The 25,674-nt window shown below is 41.9% G+C and overlaps 1 protein-coding gene across 10 annotated transcripts in view; it reads left to right on the top strand.

The window, feature by feature from the left end:
* Positions 1 to 21,934, top strand: part of CHD7 (chromodomain helicase DNA binding protein 7) — a 182,894-nt gene extending 160,960 nt beyond the window's left edge. For 7 of the 10 annotated variants that reach the window (XM_023648545.2, XM_023648547.2, XM_023648546.2 and 4 more), the window contains 16 exons: positions 143 to 302; positions 4,409 to 4,498; positions 4,955 to 5,058; positions 6,399 to 6,528; positions 6,923 to 6,995; positions 7,150 to 7,207; positions 8,131 to 8,359; positions 8,598 to 8,806; positions 8,929 to 9,600; positions 10,475 to 10,635; positions 13,043 to 13,270; positions 13,505 to 13,948; positions 16,955 to 17,176; positions 18,218 to 18,358; positions 18,569 to 18,673; positions 19,964 to 21,934. In XM_023648545.2, coding sequence (XP_023504313.1) covers positions 143 to 302; positions 4,409 to 4,498; positions 4,955 to 5,058; positions 6,399 to 6,528; positions 6,923 to 6,995; positions 7,150 to 7,207; positions 8,131 to 8,359; positions 8,598 to 8,806; positions 8,929 to 9,600; positions 10,475 to 10,635; positions 13,043 to 13,270; positions 13,505 to 13,948; positions 16,955 to 17,176; positions 18,218 to 18,358; positions 18,569 to 18,673; positions 19,964 to 20,878 — 3,941 coding nt within the window. In that variant the 3' untranslated portion in view covers positions 20,879 to 21,934. The remainder of the gene's footprint in view (positions 1 to 142; positions 303 to 4,408; positions 4,499 to 4,954; positions 5,059 to 6,398; positions 6,529 to 6,922; positions 6,996 to 7,149; positions 7,208 to 8,130; positions 8,360 to 8,597; positions 8,807 to 8,928; positions 9,601 to 10,474; positions 10,636 to 13,042; positions 13,271 to 13,504; positions 13,949 to 16,954; positions 17,177 to 18,217; positions 18,359 to 18,568; positions 18,674 to 19,963) is intronic. The other 3 variants (XM_070221513.1, XM_023648550.2, XM_023648551.2) reach the window with 3 other exon arrangements.
* The last annotated feature ends 3,740 nt before the right edge of the window (positions 21,935 to 25,674 follow it).

The following is a 25,674-nucleotide window of genomic DNA, read 5'->3' as shown; positions in this document are numbered from 1 at the left end:
CAGGGTCACAGAGAGCCACCGGGGACCCTGGGGATACAACCGAGACCCCGTATTTCCCTGCCTCGTATGTCAAAATATCTAACTCTGGTACTATAGTTGGGATTGTGAAAAGCTTCTGTCATTATTATTATTACGATTCTAGGTTTATCAGCCCCCGTGCCGAGGGGAAGGAAGGGGAAGAAGGTGAAAGCCCAGAGTGCACACCCGGTGGTGCAGGATGCTGACTGGCTGGCCAGCTGCAACCCAGATGCCCTGTTCCAGGAGGACAGCTACAAGAAGCACTTGAAGCACCACTGCAACAAGTGCGTCCTGAAAGGGCCGGCGTACGGAGCTGGCTTCCCTCTGTGTTCATGCGTATAACTAAGGCCATTCAACTGTGCTGGCTGTCTTTGCACAGGCGTGGCCCAGTCACATGACAGCACACCTTTAGATGACTGATACTGTTTTTTATTGTGGTAAAAGATACACAACATAATTTTACCACTTTAACCATTTGTTAGTGTACAAGTCATTGGCATTAATTACATTCATAATGCTGTGTACCCATACCGCTGTCTATACCCAAAACCTTTTCACTGACCCCAATATAAACTCTGTACCTATTAAGCAATAACTTTCCCCCTCCCACCCCCCCCAAGGCCCTGGCAACCACCATTCTACTTTCTGTCTATGAATTTACCTATTTTGGATGCAATCATACAAAATCTGTCTTGGTATGTCTGGCTTATTTCACTTAGCATAATGTTTTCAAGGTTCATCCATGTTGTAGCTTGTACCAGAATTTCGTTCCTTGTTATGGCTGAATAATATTCCATTGTGTGTGTATACCACACTTTGTGTATCCATTCATCTGTCAGTGGACAGTTGGGTTGAGGGACACGTTTTGGCTGTTGTGAATAATGCTGCCATGAACATTGTGGACAGCTAAGTTTTAACCAGTGTGTCTGAGAGAATTATAGGTAGCTTTCTATGATCCTGCCTTCAACTGAGTGCTTTCGGTGGAAGGACTGGGGAGTTTACATGCTGTTTTTTACTTAATACCTCAGTTGCTAGGTCCTTTTTTTTCTACTTAAGAGCTTAGAATCATATTCCATACCTTTATTTTTAGGACTGATTATATATAATTGAAGAATATTGAATCTATCAATTTATTTCATTGCTTGGTGCTCTTTTATCTACATCTTAAACAAACATTTACACGTTGATTCCTTCCTTGCTCTGTGCCTGTGTTTTTCAGTGTCAGTAGTACCAGCAGCCCTGCCTCTGACCAGCTGTATCACTTCCTAGCTTTGTGTGACCTTGGGCAAGTTCCTCAAGCTCTTTAAGACCCACTTCCTTCTTAGTCACACAGAGCTCTGCAGCAACTGAATGAGCAATTGAATGAGGCCGCATATAAATAAATGAATGTGTATCTCTCTCTGAAAAGTAGCAACAGAAGTCTGCACAGAGAACGCTGGCAGCGTGCCAGGCGCTTCCTGTGGCTCGTCTGTTTGAGGTGTCGAAGATAAAGGGTGCCGTTGTATCCCCATTCACCTGACAGGGAAGCTGAGACTTGGGCTGAGTGATGGCTAGTTGAGGAACAGAGTAGATTGGAAGCCCAGACCAGGTGAGGGCAGGGCCCTTGCTCTCAAGCACCCTGCCACTCGGAATCCTCCTTCCTCCTCAGGACTGCCACATGCCTCACATGAAATGACGCCTGGAGAACACCTGGTCCCCCGGGTTGCACTGACTAATGGTTCTCATCCCTTTTTTAGTCACGATGGTGCTTTGACTGACAAATTTTTTTCCTTTTTGAGTCTTCAAAACCATTGCCTCAAACTATTGGTGCCTCAGAAACTTGTTAGTGTTGTAGCATAGTAGTTTTCCCTAAAATCCTGCCTTGCTTGTAGCTATTAGAAAACTTCTGTTTCCTTGTGGTTTCTGTGAACTTTGGGTCAATAGCCTTTTGAGTTTTGGAGTCAAACAAGCTGGAAGTGAAGTGGTTTAGCGTGGGAACAATGCCTCCTGTTCCCGATCCCCGTGCCATTGTGGTGGGTTTTAATTTCCCGTACTAATGTCAGTAATAGACTTCCATAGGGTACCCTCTCTAATTAGTATGTGAGAAGAAACTAGTGTTCTTCACATCTTTCTGTTCGGTCTCAGAAGACTGGCAATGCCTTCCATCTCCTCTGTGGGACAAGAAAGTAGTCCACTCGGTCTTCCTAATAGATCATGCCCTGAGAATTCTTGGCATCTAAAGTGAGGAAATATTTATGCCTGGTAAGTTAGAAATGAGAGCCAAATAGGGGGACCTCTTAGAAAATCATTGGCCACTTCTCTTCAAATGTTTCAAGATCGTGAGAGACAAAGACAGAGGAACTGTCTCGGGTTAAAGGAGATGAAGGAGCAGGACGGTTCAATGCCATGTATGATTCTGGACTGGGTGCTGGTCTAGAAAGTGATCTCTAGTGGGACAGCCAATGAAATGTAGCTGAGGCTGAGGGACTTGTTAGTAGTCATGTCTGTCTGACCTACCAAGTGCAAATTCCTTAGGGTCAGAGGCCACCTCCTGTCCATGTCGTTATCCTCCGGGTACCAACTGTGCCTTCCACAGCAGTGAGTGCTCAGCTTACCAGTTGCATGGGTTTGAATTTTTCCTCTAGAAGAAAGGTGACATTTACTGTTAGTTCATAAAACTTTCCACTTAACTAAAGTTCCTCTCGAAGAAGAAAACTTTGTCTTCTACCAAAAAGGAGAGAAACCATTAGGATCACTACCACTATATGAGTTTTGCTGTGAATAAAAGAGAATTCAGCCGAAGATGAAGAATATTTCCTTTGAAACTACGCTTTCTGAGCATCCTTTTTGTATAGAGATCCTGGCCAGCAAGTTCTTCTTTAACGAGAGAAGAAACAAGATACCAGCCACAGAGGCCTATGCTGTCATTTTTCTTTAGTCAGTTCAGTGCAGCACAGGCAATTTTTAATCTTATCAAAAGAAAGAAATCTGAAAAAATTAAAATGAGTTATCCAAAATGATTGCTTACCTTGGAGCATTTTCAGATATTTATAGCCTCACACCTTGCCCATCTAGAACCCACACTCGCCAGGAGCAGACCCCTGGTGGAGAGGGAGGTGTGTCATGGGGTACGTATTCATGTATTATCAGGACTATCCTGTTTTGGCGAAGCTGCCCCAGGTGTCATTTTGATGTTTTCAAGGATAATTGCCATGTCCTGGAAAGACAACGTGAAGTGGTGGAGTCAGAAGGCCTAATTCCAAGGACTCTGTGACCTTATGTATGTCACTTGTCTTCTATTACCCCAGTTTTCACATTTGTAAAGTGGAAATTATAACTTGCCCACTTCGTGACAGGGTTATGGTGAAGATCAAAGAAACTAGTTTCTGTCAATATGGTGCATTGCTTGTGAAGTATTCTGTAAGTCTATCATGGGATTATCTAGCTTGGGAAGTAGCACTCGGTATATCAGCTACTCACGGCTGAGGAGGTAGGCTTCAGCTGTCAGGCCTGAGTGTGCACCAGGGGCTACTCCGCAGGAGATGCTGGACTCGGAGTAGACGCAGGCCTTCGGGACTTACCGGGGGGCTGTATTGAAAGAATTATGTTTTAAGCCATTGAGGCAATCCAAGTGAGATTGAAAGTCTGGCTCCTAGAATTCTAAGAATATTTAAAAACTGATTCCTTGAAAATAGTTAAGAACTTCAGTGAATTAGGCACGTTTTAATCTTCTTTGGAGTGTTTTATTATTATTTTTTAAGCTACAACTTAGGCTTCCAGATAATATAAACTAGAAGGAATAAAATATGCCTTCTATTCCTTAAAGGAGAAGAGCAAGGACCCACCCCTGTCCCAGCCCCATCGCCATCTTCCTTTCTCGGAAGCAAAGTTGTATAATCTGAACAACCTGACATTCCATATTGAGGGTTTATTGTAAGGTAGTAAAACCAGATTTTATATCTCGTTTATTCCTACAACTTCTGATGTGCTTCCAAAAATGGTATTAAGGCAGCAGCTGAGGAAATTTTATGAGATAATGAAGCAGAACAGTTACTGAAAGCCATCTGCTCGGTTGTTTACAAACTTGCTTCAATACTTCAGAGGCAGTGGTAGGGTACGTGTCTAAACTTCACAAGCTGCACTAGGTAGAACTAAATGAAGTGCGCCTGGGCCGGGCTGAGCTCGGTCCCTCTCTGTGCAGTGGGAGCGGTTGCCAGGCAGGCCTGTTGGAAGCCAGCAGAAAGCACCACACAGAGGTGATTATGTGCCACCATCTGTCACGCTTCAAGCCTACCATACAGCATGGCTAATCAGCCTTGGCAGGATGACGGATGAGCAGCAGCAGCTGCCAGAAGCCACTGTTGGCAAACAGTCCTGAAGTTAAGAACTTTCCCTCTGTCTTCCTCTCCAGGGTCCTGCTGCGTGTCCGCATGCTGTACTACCTAAGACAAGAAGTTATAGGAGACCAGGCAGATAAGATCTTAGAGGGTGCTGACTCAAGGTTAGTGCAAGCGCACGTTTGTTCTGTACCTCCCTGCAATAATCCGGGTAGTCGGCAAACATCATGGATTGTGTTTCAAACCTTCATAAACCATGAGTAGCACATCTCCTTCTTTGTATCTTGAATGCACTGTTTGTCTATGAGCTTGGGGATGTGATGAGAATCGGGAAAAGCCTCTTTATATGTATGTGTGCACAGATAAGAAGGTGTGAACTAAATTGCTGGTGTTCTGAGATGACCTTTGAAATGGGACACTGTGTGATGAAGTTCATTTCCGGTCACGGTAGAAAGTGACTGACTTGTGCCCTTTCTTTTAACCTTTGCTCATTCCTCCACGATGCTCAGGTGCTTATCGTGGGAAACGGGCATGTGAGCACATGGATCATGTTGGTCACTTGGAATTCTTTTTTAATACCGGTATTTGTTTGAACTATTCTGTACACGGTGTCTTTCTAGTGAAGCCGATGTGTGGATACCTGAACCTTTCCATGCTGAAGTCCCCGCCGACTGGTGGGATAAGGAAGCAGATAAGTCCCTCCTAATTGGAGTGTTCAAACATGGTAAGTGACATTTCTGTTTGACCACATCTTGACTGTGTGGCTTTGTCTTTATTTACAGCTTTTTGCATACTCTTTTCCAAAGTCATAATATTAATGAGGATAGTTCCAAAGGGCTCTTGGCGTCTACCATTTTCCTGTACTAAAAATCTAAGATGAACTGTAAATATCAGATGCTGTTTTTGAATGTTTGTTGAGTATTTGAGAAGAAAACATTTCTCTCTTGGCTGTAAATAAAGCCAAAACCATATTTGTTTTAATAATAGCCAAGTTGTCCTATAGCTCTCCCTGAACTTTGCTTCCAGCACGGCTCCCCTTGCTAGCTCTGCCAACCTGTGTCAAAGTGGACGGTGGGCTTAACCTCTGCTATTAATCTGTACAAGTGCCTCCTGGGCTTTGTTCCAAGCAATATTTCACAAATGTCAGTGCTGAGAACTCGCGGCTCCCCTGAGTGGGATGCAGCCTTGTTAACTTTGAAAGGCTGGGGATGCAGAACTGGCATGATATATACAGTGAGCGATTCCTGATTATAATCCCAATTCTCTGGAGGTCGCGGAGGTATTCTCAGCAGCCCCGCCTGACTAAAGGGGAGAATGATGGCTTATAAAACCTTTCATGATTACAGCTTGGCTTACGGCTCTACAGCAGTTAGGAGCGGTGTGTTGTAGTGCACATCGTAATTGAATTGTGCTGTTCTACCTGTGTACTGCAGCCGCGTTTTGTGAGCTCAGCCTAAAAATCATTTTCCCGCAGTGCACTGTTGGGATCTGCCATTTTCCATCTAGTCAACTTGGGCAGTCAAAAAGCAAATTGCAGTTTGAAAACCATAGAGGGAACAGTGTCATCTTACTGACATGCATCATCCTAAACCTAATAAGACAGGTTCGCTGGCCTTACGTAGACGGGGATTTTTCAGCCAGCGGTGCAAGTTCCTGCAGGACTGAAGCTGTTCACGAGGAAGATGGGGTGGACGCGGAGTACCCCCGCAGAGGACATAAAGGAGCATTACAAAGCCTTTTAAATGTCAAGCAAAATTAGATCTTGGGGAAAACAGGGTCAAAATCTTCTCAGGCGTCTTGCAGTTACTCCGAACCTGTTTTTCTGTTAGTATTTGTGATCGTTCAGGTGCTATCCCTGAAATGTAACTTGGTGCCCCAAATCTGCCCTGGAGTGAGTGTGCCGTAGAATGCTCTACTAAGGCAAGGTTGGTTTGAATACATCATAAGTGATAACCTCGATTAAGAAATGAAGTTCGCGTGGTGCAGTAGTGCTGTGATTTTGTCAGTGACGGGCCTTCCATTGTTTCTGTGTGTGTCCTCCTTGGGCTGGTGGGGATGGCGCAGGCTATGAGAAGTACAATTCTATGCGAGCTGACCCCGCGCTGTGCTTCCTGGAACGAGTCGGTATGCCCGATGCCAAGGCCATAGCTGCTGAGCAAAGAGGAACAGACATGCTAGCAGATGGTGGTGACGGGTAAGAAGGACATTGTACAATTTTAATAAACTCTATGTCAGTATCACATCTATTGGCAGGGTTCAGTTCCTATACTGCACTGTGCACTACATTGCGTCCCATTGGAACTTAAGTGATTTTTACCAGTATAGTCTGTTTATGTATTGTAATGACTAAGCACAATATGTTATCTAAATAATCTGAAACTTATTTGTCTTTTCCAAATGATGACACTCTCCTGCCCACCCAACACCCTCCTCCTTCCACGGCTGTACATTTTAAACACTGATAGAGTTGCTTTTGATGTCAGACCCAGAATTAAAAGTAGCACTAGGCAGATTGTTACTCTTTCCCAAGCCCCCTTCAGTCTCTTGCTTATCAGTATGATTTAAACATTTTTAAAAATTTTATATAGGGGAGAATTTGATAGAGAAGATGAAGACCCAGAATATAAACCAACCAGAACGCCATTCAAGGATGAAATAGATGTAAGAACTTGAGTATATTGACTTTTACAGCACCCGTAAAATATTATACGCCCGTATAAGACTTGTTAAACTTTATAGATAAAAGATATCTTAAAAGATAAAGCAAAAGGAAACCCCAAATTAAGATAATTCTGTTTCTCTCTTTGCTTTCAAGGAATTTGCAAATTCTCCTCCGGAAGATAAGGAAGAGTCCTTGGAAATACGCACCACAGGTAGGGCTCCGTGAAGCCCCTGGGACAGAGCGAACAAGTGCTCTGCAGGCACCACTCCCCGTTCAGGGACTTCCGCTGCTTGAGGATAGTAGTATCTTAACACGGTGTTTCGTCTACACTGACTCAGCTCTTTTGTAAATAATTTAAATTCTTGTTTATTGTTGGTTTTTCATTACATTGAATTTCTTTGATAAAATCATTTTTTTGATTATGGTCATTTATATACTTATGTTTTACACCAGTTAGTGAAAACTTTTAAGCATCTTAAGAAATATATCTCTTGGGAGTAGAGCGTTTGTTAAGTATCTGAAATATTGCCAGTTTATAGAGAATACTGACATTTTGCCTAACGTAAAATTGTTAGCTAACAATTATGTGGTTATTTTTTATGTTCACGATTGTTAATCTAAGTACCTTACTGGAGATTACCCTTATAATGTAGTTCATGGAGTAAAGTATGTTTCTTTACGTAGGATTGATAGATAAATTTTCTTTTCCTCTAAGGAATTAAAACATATATAGTTTAGGGGCCAACCCCGTGGCCGAGTGGTTAAGTTCACGTGCTCCTCGTTGGTGGCCCGGGGTTTCACCCGTTCGGATCCTGAGCGCGGATATGGCACTGCTCAGCAGGCCATAGTGAGGCGGCGTCCCACATGCCACAACTAGAAGGACCCACAACTAAAAAAATATACAACTATATACTGGGGGGATTTGGGGAGAAAAAAGCAGAAAAAAAATATATATATAGTTTATAAGTTCCATACTAATATTATTCCTTATTTATATTTTAAAAATGAGGGCTTACAATTCCCTTTCCCACACTGTCATTTGAATGTTAATGAGTCATCTTGTTTTGATGGAAAATCCAGTGTATTGCAAGATTGCAGCTACACATTTCAAAAATATTCTTTCCACTTCCCCAGGCAAGCACAGTGAGAGTAATGCTGAGTTAGGCCAACTCTACTGGCCTAACACCTCAACCCTGACTACCCGTCTGCGCCGGCTCATTACTGCCTATCAGCGCAGCTATAAAAGGCAACAAATGAGGCAAGAGGCTCTAATGAAGACTGACCGGCGGAGACGGCGGCCTCGGGAGGAAGTGAGAGCACTAGAAGCGGAAAGGGAAGCTATAATATCTGAGAAACGGCAAAAGTGAGTTTCAGGGTTTTACTCAACTCCTGGTACATTCCTCTCTTCTGTGCTCTTCTAGGCCTACAAAACAGGAATCACCTCCAAGATAATGCCCACCAAAAAAAGCCTCACCACATCAAAGCAGTCTGTGCCCCAGCCCCAAAATAAGTACCATGCATTAAGTTTAGGGCAGAAGAAATAATAAACTTTAAGCCTTTTTACTCAAGTACAGTTCAAGCTAATGTCTTCTTTCTAATAGGTGGACAAGAAGAGAAGAGGCAGATTTCTACCGTGTGGTATCCACTTTTGGAGTTATTTTTGACCCCATGAAACAGCAGTTTGACTGGAACCAGTTTCGAGCCTTTGCCAGACTTGACAAGAAGTCTGATGAGAGTTTGGAGAAGTACTTCAGCTGTTTTGTGGCCATGTGTAGGCGTGTATGTCGAATGCCCACTAAGCCAGATGATGGTAGGTTCGCTCAGTAACAACAGGTCCATTCCAAAGGCCAATCAAGTGAAGAATAAGAGAGTGAACAATTTAAAGCATAGTTGGGTCTTTCCCAAGTAAATACAGTTGTTTTCCTGTTACAGAACCACCCGACCTCTCCTCCATGATCGAGCCAATCACAGAAGAGCGTGCCTCCAGAACGCTCTACCGCATCGAACTGCTGCGGAAAATCCGAGAGCAGGTTCTTCATCACCCTCAGTTGGGAGAGAGGCTGAAGCTCTGCCAGCCGAGTTTGGATTTGCCTGAGTGGTGGGAATGTGGAAGGCATGACCGAGACTTGCTGGTCGGTGCTGCTAAACATGGGGTCAGTCGGACAGATTATCACATCCTCAATGACCCCGAGTTGTCCTTCTTGGAGGCACACAAAAACTTTGCTCAGAACAGAGGGGCGGGTAACATATCTTCCTTGAACCCGCTGGGAGTTGGATTTGGCCAGACTCCTGCTGTCACCTCATCCGCTCACGTTCAGGATGAAAAGGCGGTGGGACAAGCTGAGGGCAAAGCGGAGGAGTCAGAAAACACGGCTGCCCAAGAGAAAGCTGAGGGGAAAGAAGAGGAAGAAGAAACCGACGGTGGGGAAAAGGACAGTAAGCGGGAATGTGGGGCCGAGGCCAGCTCTGTAAAAACTGAACTGAAAGGTATGGAGGTCAGTGCAGATACAGGGCCCAAGTCTATTTCAGAAAAAGGTTCTGAAGAGGACGAGGAAGAAAAGCTGGAGGATGATGATAAGTCAGAAGAGTCTTCCCAGCCGGAAGGTAATGCCTCGCCCTTCAGGCCCCTCTCCTGGTTCCTCGAGGGCAGTTGTGATGTGCAGTGTTCTCATGTCACATGACAGGGCTCTTTTTTTTTTTAAAGGGTAATTAATGTATTATTTTCTTCTACGAAGGGATAAGTTCAGGATATGCTTAGATGTATGTTCTGCTCTCATGTGGCGAACATGATATTTCGACAACTTAAACTCTCAGAAGAGTTTTACAGGCACATAACAATTTCTGCCTTAAGGATGGGGGTTAACTTGACAGTAGTGTATTAAGAATTCCAAGTGATTTTAATTCAGACAGTTAAATGTGAGAAAGAAGAGTGATTCACTGAGTAAATATTGGTAATTATTTTAAATGATGCTTCTTTTATTTAATTTTAATTCAGACGTAAAGGGCAGGAGTAGAATCTGAAAATAGCCAGTTTTCTCTCTAAGTCACAGTTAGGTTGCTGAGGCCGGCACAGAGTCAAAATAAAGCTCCTTGTTGTACTGTTCTGGTGGAGCTGCCGCTTTGAACTTTAGCCAGCACGTTAGCCCTCTTGCCTGTGTGGAGGGACATAGGCTCTTTTGGGTCAGAGACTTGATTGTCATTCAGCCCCCCTCCAAGATACATGCACACTGACTAGCGATGTGACCTCCCTAAGCCTCTGCAGCTTCATCTGTAAGATGAGAATAACACCATCTGCGTGAAAGGGCCATCGCAAGCTTGAAACGAAAGATTTGTAAAATGCCTAATACCATTCTAGCCATATAGTAGGTACTCAATAAAATGGAGCCGATTGGGATTCAAATTTTAAATTGCGTCCTTTCTGAACTTGGTTTTCAGTGACTTTCTGGTTGTGAGTAATCCACATTAACTCATCTCTCAGCAGGAGCTGTCTCTAGAGGGAAGAATTTTGATGAAGAGAGCAATGCTTCCATGAGCACTGCTAGGGATGAAACCCGAGATGGATTCTACATGGAGGATGGAGACCCCGCAGTAGCTCAGCTCCTTCATGAGAGAACATTTGCCTTCTCATTTTGGCCTAAGGTTCGTGGGGTTTTTTATTTTGTTTGTTTTGTTGTCCAAAAAAGAGTGGGGTGGAGGAAATCGTTCTAGCTTGATTTTTCAAATAAGTTTAAGGTAAACTTTAACACAGTGTATGAAGACTGTAGATTTTTCTCATGTTTTTAAAAAATGTTCTGGAAAAGTCCAAAGAAAAAATTCTGTACAATACTTTTGTGATAGGGTAGGAAAGGTGACATGGAGGAATGATAAGAAATAGGACTGTGTGTATGGATCTTTAGCTCCTTGAGATTTTTTAGGTTAGTAATCATATTGTCCAGTATAGTCTCTGGGTTATTCTTTCAACAGACTCACCGTTTGGCAAAATAAAATGTGTGGATCTTTTTAAAAAATATTTTTATTGTGGTAAAAAACATAAAATTTAGGATCGTAACCATTTTTAAGTGTTTAATTCAGTAGTGTTAAGTATATTCACATTGTTGTGAAACAGATCTCCTGAACTTGTCCATCTTGCATGACTGAAACTCTGTACCCATTAAACAGACCCCCTTTCGCCCTCCCCCCAGCTCCTGGCAACCGCTATTCTACTTTCTGTTTCTGTGAATTTGACTACTTTAGATATCTTACATAAATGGAATCATACAGTATTTGTCCTTTTGTGACTGGTTTGTTTCACTTAGCGTAATGTCCGCAAGGTTTATCTGTGTGGTAGCATGTGACAGGATTTCCTTCGTTTTTAAGTCTGAATAATATTCCATTGTGTGTATTTATACACATACGTTTGTGTACATTTTCTTTATCCATTCATCCATCCTTGGGACATTTGGGTTCTTTCCACCTCTTGGCTTATTATAGTGCTACTGTGAACATGAATATACTCGTATCTCTTTGAAATCCTGCTTTCAGTCTTTTGGATATATACCCAGAAATGGGTGGATTCCTGGAGCATATGGTAGTTCCATTTTTAATTTTTTGAGGAACCTTCATACTATTTTCCATAGCACTTGCTCCATTTTACAATCCCACCAACAATGCACAGGGAAAAATGTGTGGACTTTTAAAACTGTGTTGTAGGGGCCTGGCCCCGTGGCCAAGTGGTTAAGTTCACACGCTCTGCTTCAGTGGGCCAGGATTTCGCTGGTTCAGATCCTGGGCACAGATATGGTACGGCTCATCAAGCCATGCTGAGGCAGCATCCCATATGCCACAACTAGAAGGACCCACAACTAAAAATATACAACTATGTACCAGGGGACCTTTGGGGAGAAAAAGGAAAAATAAAATCTTTAAAACAAAAAAACAACTGTGTTTTATTTAGTTTTTTAATCCGAAGCAAAGCTTTCAAATTTAAGACAACTCTATGTATGTGGAAACCTATAGTCTTTTTAACTCAGGAGATGGTGTGCTGTTGACCCATTTGCTCCAATACATTATGAAATAATTCCAAATGTAGTTATCTGTAACCAAAAACAACATGGAAATTACTTTTTTGCCTAACTAGGATAATTTTATAATACATCCCTATGTAATTTGGGTCTGGTTTTCAGGGTAGGGAAATAATCATCCTAATCACCATAACAGGGCTGTCTGGTTCAAAACAAACAACACAAAAATGGCTTCAGTCAGCTCATCCTCAGGCTGGTCTTCCATGGTGTTAGTTGTGTAAGAAACGCTGTGAAATTTTTAACTGAAGAGTGTACTATCAAAGAGGTTTTTTTTTTTTGTATACCCCGGGTTCCCTCGTTATGCTAATCTCCCTTATTGAGTATAGAAGGGAGTTTCCCAGATCACTCAAAAGGTCTATAGTGGCAGGCACTTTTAATCTATGGAAACTGGGTCTAAGAGCTGTAATTAGAAATTTTTAATGTACACGCTTCAATGAAATTTGAAGTGATAATAGGTGGGGAATGCAAATTGACATTCCTTAGGTGTTCCTGGGTTGGTGCCCATTTCGTAATGCTGAGCTTTATTAATAGTGACGCTAATGGTGTCCACTTCCTGGGACAGACTGCAGTCCAGCCTGTGGATCTGAAGCACCAGCGCATCGAGCAGCTAAATGCAGGGTTCCATTGTTATCTGCTGACATTCGCCAGCAGTTCTTTAGCTTGAATAAAAGTTACTTTTAAGATATGGGGACATTTTAGAGGTGGTGGTTATGTAATGTTTTCTAATTTATGTGATTCAGTGTTTGTCATTGAAAAATATTAAGTTTTCTGGATTGGAGCCACCTTAGGACCTTAAACCAGAGCAAAGCAGTTTTGGTGGATTTTGTTTATTTACTTGTTTATTTGTCTTTTGTTTTCATTTACTTTTTGTCCACTGATTGACTTTGAAACCTTTTATACTCTTTAGCCTCTTGATGGAAATATTTATCTAGTAATTTTCACCAGGTCTTTGTTACGGTTTCGTGTGACTTTTCCTCCCCCTCCAGGATCGAGTAATGATAAACCGATTAGACAACATCTGTGAAGCAGTGTTGAAAGGCAAATGGCCAGTAAATAGGCGCCAGATGTTTGATTTCCAGGGCCTCATCCCTGGTTACACGCCACCCACCGTGGACAGTCCCCTGCAGAAGAGGAGCTTTGCCGAGCTCTCCATGGTCGGCCAGGCTAGCATTAGTGGGAGCGAGGACCTCACGACTTCTCCTCAGTTGTCAAAGGTAAGTTAGAGCAGTTTGTTTTTGCATTTTAAAGGTGCGCTGTCTAAATCTTAACTTAGTTCGAATGCCATGTTTTGCTAGTTATGCTTAGAAGTAAGATGGCCGCTGTTTCCTGAGCTGTTTTCAAGAGTCATGAATGTTTAATTTCTTAAGCTTCTAGTTCTTTATTTCTGAAAGCCAGCCGGTACAGCAGATACAGTTTTGGCTCATTATTTTGTTGGAAATTTTCAATAGGAAGATGCCCTCAACCTCTCTGTCCCTCGCCAGCGGAGAAGGAGAAGGAGAAAAATTGAAATTGAGGCCGAAAGAGCTGCCAAGCGGCGAAACCTCATGGAGATGGTTGCCCAGCTGCGGGAGTCTCAGGTGGTCTCAGAAAATGGACAAGAAAAAGTTGTAGATTTATCAAAGGCCTCAAGAGAGGCAACAAGCTCTACCTCAAATTTTTCATCTCTTACTTCAAAGTTTATCTTGCCTAACGTCGCGACACCAGTGTCTGATGCCTTTAAGACTCAAATGGAACTGCTCCAGGCAGGTCTGTCACGCACACCCACGAGGCATCTGCTTAATGGCTCCCTGGTGGATGGAGAGCCTCCCATGAAGAGGAGGCGGGGAAGGAGGAAAAACGTGGAGGGCCTTGATCTGCTTTTCCTGAGCCACAAACGGACGTCATTGAGTGCAGTAAGTTGAGGAGCTCACTCCCATTGTGTCTGCCCACATCGACAGCCGGGGTCCCTGCACTGCTGACGAGGCTGGGCTGTGTCCCTCTCAGTGAGGTGCCGTTAAAGCTGGCTTCTTCCACTAAAAAGTAGCATTACAGTGCACGAGTCAAGGTTCTGAGCTGGAAAATTGTGTTGAACATTGATACAGATCACTCGGCCTGAACCAAATGTAGCTAGAGGATCGATTCTTCCCAAGATTCTGATGTATTGATATTCTCAGAAGACTAGCCCAAAACAAAAACATGTTCTTCTGAGCCTATGATCATTATCTCTGAATTCTTGAGGTGGAAAAAGCTTCTGCTCTTAAAAATATTGATATGTTTTGGGCCTGCCGTTTATTAGATTAGTATAAGTGTTTAGTTTCAGACTTAAGATTTATGTTTGTATGCACAACCCAGTGATTGCAAATTCTCCTCTCTCCATGGCTAGATATTTAAAAAATCTCAACCTGGCTGTGCGTGTTTAGGCTTGAATGCAATGTATGTGCCAATGAATTTTGACATTTTCTTTTTCAATTCAAAGGCAATGAGTGCAGTGTAATCAAAATACCCCTCTTCTCTAATCTGCTTCAACCACACCACCTAGAAATGTGCCACCTAACTGATGACGAGGTTTTTACCCACAGAACCTGATTACGTGCAGTCCCTTTTTAAAGGGCTAATTAGTACTAGATATCATAAGCCTGTCGATTTGAAACCCTAATCAGCGTAGTAATGCTGGGGCTCGCTGTCTGCGCCTGAGGAGCCGGCGCCCCAGGGACCGTGGGCCTTTCCCCTGGGCAGTGGGACACAGTTTAGGAAGCACTGAAATTTCAAGCCGAGGGGAGACATTTGTTTCGGTATGTTTTTCCTTATTCCATCCCTATTACTATTTATTCATTTTCTATTTCTTGAACCTAGAGAAGGCTTGATAACTCAAAAGGGTGAGAAAAGGTGTGGTTGAGTTAAAGTCTGGAAATGACAAAATAGCATGCACTGGAGTTGGCCACCTGGTGGGATCTGATTAAAACAGAAGCATCCAGGTGGCTAAAAGTTAATATGCCGGATTCGTTATCAGTGCATCAGTCATAATAAGGGTCATTTTTGATGAGCATGTCATTACTTTTAGAATCCTGTGAAAATACACTTTGTAGTGCGTCAGCTGTGACTGGTTGTTCCAGAAGTTAAAAAGCCGTCTCTGGAGTGTGGTCCTCAAAGTCGCATCACCAGTGATTAGCCTTCCTGCTTAAAACCACCTTAACACTTTGATAGATTTTGTTCACTGGAAATCCTTTCTCCATAAACAGCAACAAATTGGGGAGTTTCTGCAGCTCACACCTCTTTTCATTTACTATTGTGTTTAATATTTGAATCACGGCACGTACTTGTCTGCGGACCAAGTGTCAGGAATTGTTAGTGTGACCCACGTGCTGTTTTCCTATTGCAAGTACACGTCCTGTATTAAACTTAAGACTGCACATTCATTTCACGTATTTTAAGCCATTGCCAAGAATTTATTGATATTTTTCTTTTACCAAAGTCACATTGAGCAGCCCAGCTCAAGTCTGAGAGAACTCCTAATAGATGGAGAATGTATTTTTAAGTTTTTGGTGTTTTTTGTTTTTTGCTGTCAAATGTTGAAATTTGGGGATTCCTCATTTGGTGTTGTGGAGGGTTATGTGTGTGCACATAAATACAAGGAAAACGCTGGTTGCTTTATAAATAACCTGAGTAGTGAGGAGGTAAAAGGGTTGGGAGTGTTACTTGTTTAGAACAAGACAAATCCTAAAATCTTGTATTATGGTGAGCACTCAAACTGGAGACCACTTTGTGCTGCCATGAAAAGTAAGGGTGCAGTCATCATGCATTCTGCAACATCGTAGGAGTTGTCCCTGCCCCCTGTGCCAGGCACTAGGATGCGAAGAATAAAGGCCTGACAGGTGCTTGCACTAGAGAACTCAGTGTTTAAGATGGGTGACAGATAAATAATAATATATCATAGTTGTGGGGCATGCCTGGTGTACTTTGTGAGCCCAAAGGGGGAATGGGAATGGAGGGAGGAGGATATGGGGAGAAACAGATGAGGAAGTTTCCCTAGAGATGGTAGTACTTCAGTTAAGTTTTGAAGATTGTGTAGGAGTTGGTCATTTGAAAAGAGGAGGCAGGGAGAGCATGTGCAAAGGGACTGAGGCCAGAGAGAGCCTATCATGTTCCATGAACTAAAATTATTGGCCAGGGAATTTGGTGAGAAGGCGAGGTTCAGCAGAGATGAGCTTGGAGACAAGGTAGGATGCAAATTGTGGAGGGCTTTGACTACTGTGCTAAAGAACTTGGATTTTATCCTGAAGGTGATAAGGATTCAATTATCCAGATAGTTTAAGTAGGGTAGCGATGTGACCTAATTTTTTGAACTAGGAAGAGTGTATTTTAGAAACAGACTGCAGTATAGCAGTGTGGAGGTTGGATTAAAGCAGCATGGAACTGGAATAAGGGAGAGCGTTCGGAAATACTGCAGTGATGTGGGTGGGCAGTGATGAAGACCTGAACCAAAGCTGCAGCAGCAGGTCTGGACAGATGACTGACAGAGAAGATGTCTGGAGGTTGAACTAATAGAGTTTTGAGGACCAGTAGCTGGATGATGGTAGAGTCTAGACTTCAGTTAGACTTGATCTTTTTGGTGTTGCCACACATCCCTAATACAGAATATTGTACTACCAAACTACTAACAAAATTGTACTGTTCAGTGCCAAAAAGCTACGTATAAACTGGCTTTTGGAACAGCCCAATTACTAATTCTACAGTGTGAAGAATGATATTAAAGTTTCATTTTCTGCTTTGATAGATGTTCCAAAGCTGACATTGTTTCAAGTAATTTTTTTCCCTTTTTCATCAAAGATCCATTGTGCTAGGATAGCATTTTCTTGGGCTAGGACATTGTCAGAATCTCTCTTCATGTGAGAATTCAGACCCTTGTCAACTTTCTGCAGGAAGATGCTGAGGTGACCAAAGCTTTTGAAGAAGATATAGAGACCCCACCAACGAGAAACATTCCTTCTCCTGGACAGCTGGACCCAGACACGCGGATCCCTGTTATAAATCTTGAAGATGGGACTAGGCTGGTGGGGGAAGATGCTCCTAAAAATAAGGATTTAGTTGAGTGGCTGAAGCTGCATCCTACTTACACTGTTGATATGCCAAGTTATGTACCAGTAAGTATTACAAAGTTTAGAATTGGGGGAATCTTGCTAGGATAGTCCATTACATTCTCCCATACGACGTAGAAAATCCTCGGTCCCTCTGCCTGTTGCTTGAATGTCTCCTCATCTCAAACATTTCCCAGTTTTTGTCATTGTATATTCTTCATGCAAGAACCTGACTCCAGGTCTCTCCTACATGAAGGGCAGCCTTGTAGTCATCGGAAGATGCTTTTTGCCTATCATGCATTTCCTTACCTTGTCTTTCTACCACCAAATAGACATGATTTCTTCAGTTAATCGTTACATGACACGATTTCCAGGTGATCTCATTTTTAAGATAATACTCATGAATGCACTTTAGTTGGTCTCCAGACCAGGTCTCACCAGCAGAGAATACTATGAAGCTGTTACTTGCAGAGATTTGACCAGCTAATGCAGCCCAAGACTTTACTAGTTTCTTTTTTAAGCAACTGCACTTATGCCTTATATTAAACGTTAGACAATATCTCCAGATGATTTGTTACATAAACTGTTTGCTAGCTGGCAATGCAAATCTTGTACTTCCTATACGTAAGGAAAACTTAAATGTAAGATTTTACATGTTATTTTGTTGAGTTCAGCCTGAGTTGAGTTCCTGCCACTGAGGATGCCACCTTCTGCAGAGGTCCTTGTATGCCTTGGGTCGGTTCTTCTCGTGTACAGTCTTGTGTCACCAGATGTGATTTCATTCATTCAAGTCACTGACTAGAAATTAGCAAAGGTATTAGAAAAAGTTTCCTTAAAAAATACCAAGACTTGGTTAAACACTTGAAGAAAAGACTTGAAGTGGGTTATTGATAGACAAAAGAAAAGCAAATTCTCAGCTTACATGTTCTTTTAGTTCCTTAATGTATAGGAAAAAAATAGGAGTTTTTCCTTACTAAGAAAAGTATGGTTTCTAATAATTAAAACGATTTTTGAAATTTCCATAGTAATTAAACATTACTTGACTGTCCTTTTTGTCATTTATATAGGAAAGGGTAAGTACTAAATATGTATTTTTCTTTTTTGCAGAAGAATGCAGATGTGTTGTTTTCCTCATTTCAGAAACCGAAACAGAAACGACACAGATGTCGAAACCCTAATAAATTGGATATAAACACTTTGACCGGAGAAGAAAGGGTGCCTGTTGTCAATAAACGAAATGGGAAGAAGGTAAACTTTAGGAAAGAGAATTGATCGCTTTGTGATTTCTTATCCCAGAGAGAAGTGTTTTATCCTGACATCTTTTATGGGGAAAAAGAATCATATTTTTTCCAAACTATATGTATATGTGTGTGTGTGTGTGTATAGATATATGGATTGGGGAGGGAAAGAGGAAGAATTTGTATATTTTTAAGTCATTTCTCAAATGCCTCTCCCCAGATGGGTGGAGCTATGGCGCCTCCAATGAAGGATCTGCCCAGGTGGCTGGAAGAAAATCCTGAATTTGCAGTTGCTCCAGACTGGACTGATATAGTTAAGCAGTCTGTAAGTACAAACTCTGCATTTCTGTCAAGAAAGATATCTATAGAAAACTGTTTTCCTGAATTTTTCTGTATTTTTCTATTGGTTATTAATTATTCAGTTCGAACTTATTCTTAGCTTAAAGGAATTGACATAATACATCATTTTCAAACATCATTAATACATCATCATTTCTTGTGTCAATACATCATTAATCTAAAGTGGATTAATTTGGCAGCTCTGATTTAAAAGGATTGTATGGCAGTGTACATTCCCAGTCTTGGAGGTAGGCTTCCTATGGGTGGAATGCCCTAGGTAAACCCAGTTAACAGCCCATCTCTGGAATGGAGTTTATGGTGGTTGAGATAATTAAGATTAACTGTAATTCTGATTTTAAAATACAATATATAACAATTCTGCCCAAAATATTTTTTTGTGATCAGTTTCTTTTTAAAATTAATTTGTTAATGATGTGTTGATTCTTTTTTGTTTGTTTAAATTATGCAGTGAAATTGCTTATTTTTCTTTGGGTGTGTAGTTCTACCAGTCTTAACCAGTCTTAACACATGTAGTTTTGTGAACTGCCACCATAATCGGAATGCAGACAGTCTCTTCACTGCCCCGAATCCCATTGTATTCTTCTCTTCCACTACCTCCAGCCCCTGGCAATAGTAGAGTTTTGTCCTTCTGAGGATGTCAGATAAACAGAGGCATAAAGTACGTCACTTTTTTGAGATGACTTCTTTCACTCATCATACGGAGATGCATCCAAGTGGTTGCATGTGTCAAAACCCTGCTCTTTCTCATCCCTGAGCAGTCCTCCACTGCATGGGTGTCCGCCCGGGTGTAGTTACTCATCACCTGTGGAAGGACATCTGGGCTGTTTCCAGATTTGGGAAGTTATGAGTAGAATGCTATAAACATTCATGTACAGCTTTTGGTGTGAACATAAATTTTTGTTTCTCTAGGGTAGATACTAAAATGTAACTTAATTAATTAAATTTTCCATGTTTTCAACCACCCTGATATATTATTTCTCAAGTTAGTTATAGATGCAGATAACTTGACATTTACCTCACTGATAGAGTAGCCTTTAACAATTTTTCTGCAATTCACCATAGTTCAATGAGCTAATGTAATGCTAAAATACAGAATTTTTGCTTTCATAAGCTTTATCATTAAGCCTTTAGAATGGAAGTAATTCTATATTTCCATTGACAATGTTAATTTTCAGATTATCCCAAAGGCCCACACTGAAATTTAGTTTCCCTTAGCAACTTTTATAGCCACTGCTTGCGTCTGCGTTTCCCTCAGGGTTTTGTTCCCGAGTCGATGTTTGACCGGCTTCTCACTGGACCCGTGGTGAGGGGGGAAGGAGCGAGCAGAAGAGGCAGAAGGCCCAAAAGCGAAATCGCCAGGGCGGCCGCCGCTGCCGCTGTGGCCTCCACTGCAGGAATCAACCCTCTGCTGGTGAACAGCCTGTTTGCTGGAATGGACCTGACAAGCCTTCAGAATCTCCAGAATCTCCAGTCTCTCCAGCTGGCAGGTCTCATGGGCTTCCCTCCAGGACTGGCAACAGCTGCCGCTGCCGGAGGCGACGCGAAGAACCCTGCTGCTGTGCTGCCCCTGATGCTGCCGGGCGTGGCGGGCCTGCCCAACATGTTTGGATTGGGTGGGCTGTTGAATAGCCCTCTCTCCGCTGCTACTGGAAACACCACTACTGCTTCGAGTCAAGGAGAACCGGAAGACGGCACTTCAAAAGTAGAAGAGAAAGGCAATGAGAACGAGGAAGAGAACAAAGACTCTGAGAAAAGCACAGACGCTGTTTCGGCTACTGACTCTGCGAATGGATCTGTTGGTGCTGCTACTGCCTCGGCCGGATTGCCCTCCAACCCGCTCGCCTTCAACCCCTTCCTCCTGTCCACCATGGCTCCAGGCCTCTTCTACCCATCCATGTTTCTACCTCCAGGACTGGGAGGGTTGACACTGCCTGGGTTCCCCGCATTGGCAGGACTTCAGAATGCCGTGGGCTCCAGCGAAGAAAAGGCTCCCGATAAGGCCGAGGGGGGCACCTTTCAGGAAGAAGAGAACCTGGAAGGCAGTGATGCCGAGGAGAACCTGGATAAGACTGCAGAGTCCTCCATCTTAGAAGACGAAATAGCACAGGGTGAAGAGCTAGACTCACTTGATGGGGGGGATGAAATAGAAAACAATGAAAATGATGAATAACCAGTACCAGTTCCAGTTAAAGTGTTTAAAACTTTTGACAAGTGGTAGTCCTACTGTTTACACTCACAGTTAATGTTCATACCTAGTTTTATAAGCTGTTCTGTAACATAGTGTAGCAAAAAAAAAAGTCCAAGTCATGTTATACAGGTGTGTCAAAAGGTATCTTGGTCATTAAGTATTGTGCAGTGCATTATTTATTATCCCTAGGAGAGATGAAATTTGAGAGGTGATCATGTCTTTTTAAGGAAACTTACATAATGCTCTGCTTTTTTTTTTCTTTTTCTTTTGGTACCATTGGTATTATAATACAGAGCAATTTGTAACTGAGCGGCACTAATGGAAGGAGGTGCTGCTCAAAGGAAGTATGAAGTTATATATTTAATTTTTTAATTTTAATTTTTTTGCTGTGAAGGTCAAGATGAAATTTGCCGTACATATCATACTTGCTCATTTGTTTCCCTTTTTGACTGTATGGGGTTCCCACACTTGTGCATACACACACATCCATACACTCTGACAATCTCCACGTTAGTGTGAACGTCTCTGTCTCGAGGCGCAGCAATAATAAGGCAGCTGTTGAATGTGAAGGGTCCCTTTGGAAATTAACCTACTGGAAGGGTTCTTGCCAGACAGAACTACAGTTCCATTGTCTCGTGGTCTTGTAATGCACTGGTATAAACAAAATAAATAGATGAATGAATAAAGAGTGAGAGAAGAGAGAATCAGGTACCTTTTTTAAATTAAAGGACTTTGTTACTTTAGCCACAAAGCTAAAACAGCATTACCTCAGCTCTAAACTAGCCTTGAAGTTTACAGACATGACTTTGTAAATGTATTGTTTTTCTTTGTTGTGATGTCCTTTTATTTTTTTCTTTGAAAACTGCTATCATGTAAGATAAAATGTAAATTGCTGCCAACTGTAGTAATGATGCTTTTAATAAAAGTGACCCATGATATGCAGAGATGTAATTATAGAATGTAGTATGTAGGGGAACTGGTGTTCACTCTATTTTTTGTATTCGCAATAGATGCAAATACAGCATTCTGGCCTTTGTACGGTTTCTTGATATATCCTCTTGTACTAGATTAGCTGTTAGTAATACGCTAAACTGATTGTCTTCAGACTAGACGGGAAGAAAAACCTTAAATTACCTTCACATAATTCCACTCCAGATATCTCAACAGAACCACACACAGAAACCTCCTATTTAACTCCCTCGAAAGGGCATCTGAGACTGAGAATACTTAGAAATGTGTGCAGCGTCTGATAATGTGGTACACTAAAGAACAAAAGGGCAAAAGAAAAATGAGGCTTTAATAGGCACAATATCTGGGTCATTTATCCTTGGTTAATGGGTAGAAAAACACAATGCCGGAGTGTCAGCAAGGGACACAAAGGCACTCTGGTGTCCTGCAGACCAGTGCTTGATGCCAGAAACTGTCTGTGGAAAACCCGTGTGGAATTAAAAGGGACCCACTTAAGCGTGCGCGTGCGCACATGCATACACAGGCCTGGGAGCTGCTGGTTTGTGCACCCCTTTATGACCTTTGATATTTGAGGTAAAATATCATTTGAGATACACTGTATTCACCTTTTTATGTCACCTGGACAAAGCCACGTTTCCAGGCTGTTTAAGGGGAGAGGGAGAGATGTGGATGGCGTTGTTGTGTGTATGCTGCTTCCCTCCGCGCCCTCCCCCTGTACACATGCAATCCATCCCTCACCCAGGTGTTATGACACAGGTTGTCTAAATTTGTCTTAGACAGTGAGATTCAGTTAATTTATATCCCAAGATAAAAATGTACCCATTATGATCCCATTATGAAAGGAGCAACTTGAAGCTTCCACTCTGGCCAACCTATGGCAGCTTTTATCCATTGTCTTTACTATTATCTCTTGAAAGTTAACAAATGGGTGGTGTGCATTGTAGGGAAGTGCCTTTAAGAGAATATCTTCTGAAATGGAATTCTTTGAATGGAGTTCCAGATCTGCGCAAAGTATAGGGAATTTAAGTATTTAAATAACCAAGATATTTTAAGCCTTAAAATAAGACTTTAGGTAGGGAGAATGTGTTTAATAAAATGAGTCATAAAAGGGTCTTTTTCTAAAATTCTTTATGGTATTGGAAGTTTTCCTATGACCTGTGAGTTGAGCATACCACATGACTCTGTCTCTGTTAGAAGAAAATGCTGAGAGCAATGATCTTCAGAGCGAAGGCCTCGCTTGCTTGTGGCCAGAAGGAACCCTGAGTAGACAGATGGATCAGTGGGCAGCTCTGCACTGTCTGGGTTCATTGGTCAACCCGGCTTTAAAGTCACTCAGATTTCCATGTTGGAAACTGCATTTTCTTTTCTGCTAATGGAATGAATTCTTGATGTTAGGTCTTGAGTTTACTTAAGTAGGAAATATTTTAATCTAGTCTGCTACTTAATAACGAGTGTTCACTGTGTGTTGGTGTAAATTAAGCCCTGAGGTGCTAGGGCTGCTCCTGTCTCTTCTCTGGCTCCTCTGTCAGACGGGCTGGTCTTCCAGGAGGAAGCGGAGACCTGGGGGGTTGAGTAACTGGCCAACAGGAAATACAGGAACTGGCTTTGAACCCAGGCAGTCTGACCTCAGAGCCTACTGACAGTCTCCTAAAATACTGCACTTGTAGTCTCTCGCAGAAAATTAGTATATAACGATGATTTCAAGTGTTTGGGGCTTCTATATTTTTACGTTTTTTTTTCCCCCTCAACCCTCTATAAGGGATCTGAAGTTTCAGGTTGGAATTGAGAGAAAGTCCATATGAAGTAGAGCCTGGAACAGTATGAGCTTTGCCTGGGGAAACTTGAGTCCCAGTTACCTCATTTATATTAGGTTTATCTTGCCCCATGAATATTTCTGTATTCGTTTCTATAAAGAAATGAAGTCTTTAAAAAAGATGAGCTTACTCAAATAAGCCTCAGAGCTAGTAAATTGCAAACTAGGTGTTGAACCAGAGCGATGGAACTCCGAGACCAGGCCCTTAACCGTGGCGCTGGTGTACTTCACATTCATCAAGAAACATTTGTTGAGTGCCCTGCGAGAATATAGCAAAGAAAACAAAGCAAAAATAGACTAGTTCCCTGATGTCATGGAGCTTATCTTCTAGGAGGAAGAGACAGGTGGTAAACAGATTATAAATAAAATATTTGTAGATGGTGGTGGAGTGGTCAGGGAGGAGCTCTCTGCGGAGGGGCATCTCTGCTTACCCCTGAGTGATGAGAAGCAGTCGCCAGATGAAGAGCTGGCTGGAGAATGTTCCAGGCAAAGGAAAGAGCTAATGCAAAGATCCTGAATAGAGAGCTTGGAAGAAGGGAGGGCAGAGAGCATCTGCCTAGAAGAATTGGGAGGCAAGGGACCAGGATGGCCCTGGTGGAAGGTTTGGATTTCCAGGTAAGGGCCGTAGAAAGTCCTTGGAAGGTTTTATGGAGGAAAGCGATATGATTATATTCTTGTTTTTAAAATAAATAATCACTATGGCTCCAGTGAGAAAGAAAATGGTTTGTAAAGAGGAGTCAGGAATTCCAGCTGGGAGACGACTGCGGCAGCCTTAGGTCAAGGTCGTGTGGGTAGTAACGGAGATGGAAAGCAGTGGGTGGGTTTGGGATTTGTTTTAAAGAAATAGAACCTGCAATTTAAATTGTGTGAATAATTTGAATTAACCCTTCAAGATTACTCCTACTGATAATACATCCAAAGGTAAAAACAACAGATGAGAAATGTTTGCTGTTTTTTGGTTTTTGGTTTTTTTTTTAAGAATTCCATGATTAGTGTTACAAGGAAAGATACTGGGAACAGAAATTTGTCCTTCCATTCCCTGTTACAAAATTAGCTGTTTAGTTCAATGAAAAGTATTTGTTAATTATCTTTGGGAAGACGTGTTAGAAATTACTTCTAACCTCAGGTAGCGGAGATAAGAACACGTGTGCGTTGCTGAAGTGATTGTGTGTGGTGACCATCACTGGGTCTCTACAGCCGTGAATAAATTTAAATTAGGAAGCAAAACAAGGTAAATGACTTCTAACAAGCACTTAAAAGTTAGAATATATCTTATTCGTTCAACTTGGCGCTCTAATGAGCAATTTTATGTATTTTTCTTAGCACAAATAAGATTTACCACCGTTTTATGGACGTTTTATAGTAAAGTAAACTACATTTGGCAAAATAGATGAATAAATTGCCTTTTAGAATATTTAATCTAATGTAAGACTCCTTCAGTGAAAAGTTTTTCATCACTGAATTTTTTGTTGGAAGAGTCACCCAATTTGGAGACTTTTTTGGTTGGGGGTTAGGATGGGGATTTTCAAAGTATTTTGGACTATTAAGTCATTTTTATGTTTAAGGTTTCTGCTCAACTTTTCTATTGCTCCCATTCTCATTTCTGAGTCTCTAAACCAAAAATTCCTTGTATGTATGTGTTGGCAATGGAGACCACCCTCCTAATGGGTCTGTTGGTCTGTAGATCATACTTTGGATCTACCAATGTCGAGTTGAATTTTAATTTGCATTTCCATAATCAATGAATGCATACCATGTAATTTGAATGAAATTGAAGAATAGGGTCATGACAGAATTTCAAATATTCTTTCATCTGACATCTTTATCTTCAGAACAGTTTACTCTTATAACTTGTTTAGCTCCTAGGCAGGTTGAAATTTTCATCAACTGAACAAAGATGGCAGAATCTGTCTTCAAAAGCTAGCAGACATGTTATTTAAGTGTAGTGGAGCCTCTTGTCAGTAGGTTTCTTCCTGTGAGCCTTTCTTAGTCCTGA

This window comes from Equus caballus, chromosome 9 (genome assembly GCF_041296265.1).
Source record: "Equus caballus isolate H_3958 breed thoroughbred chromosome 9, TB-T2T, whole genome shotgun sequence".
Lineage (NCBI taxonomy): Eukaryota > Metazoa > Chordata > Mammalia > Perissodactyla > Equidae > Equus > Equus caballus.
This window is presented reverse-complemented; position numbering and strand designations above follow the sequence as displayed.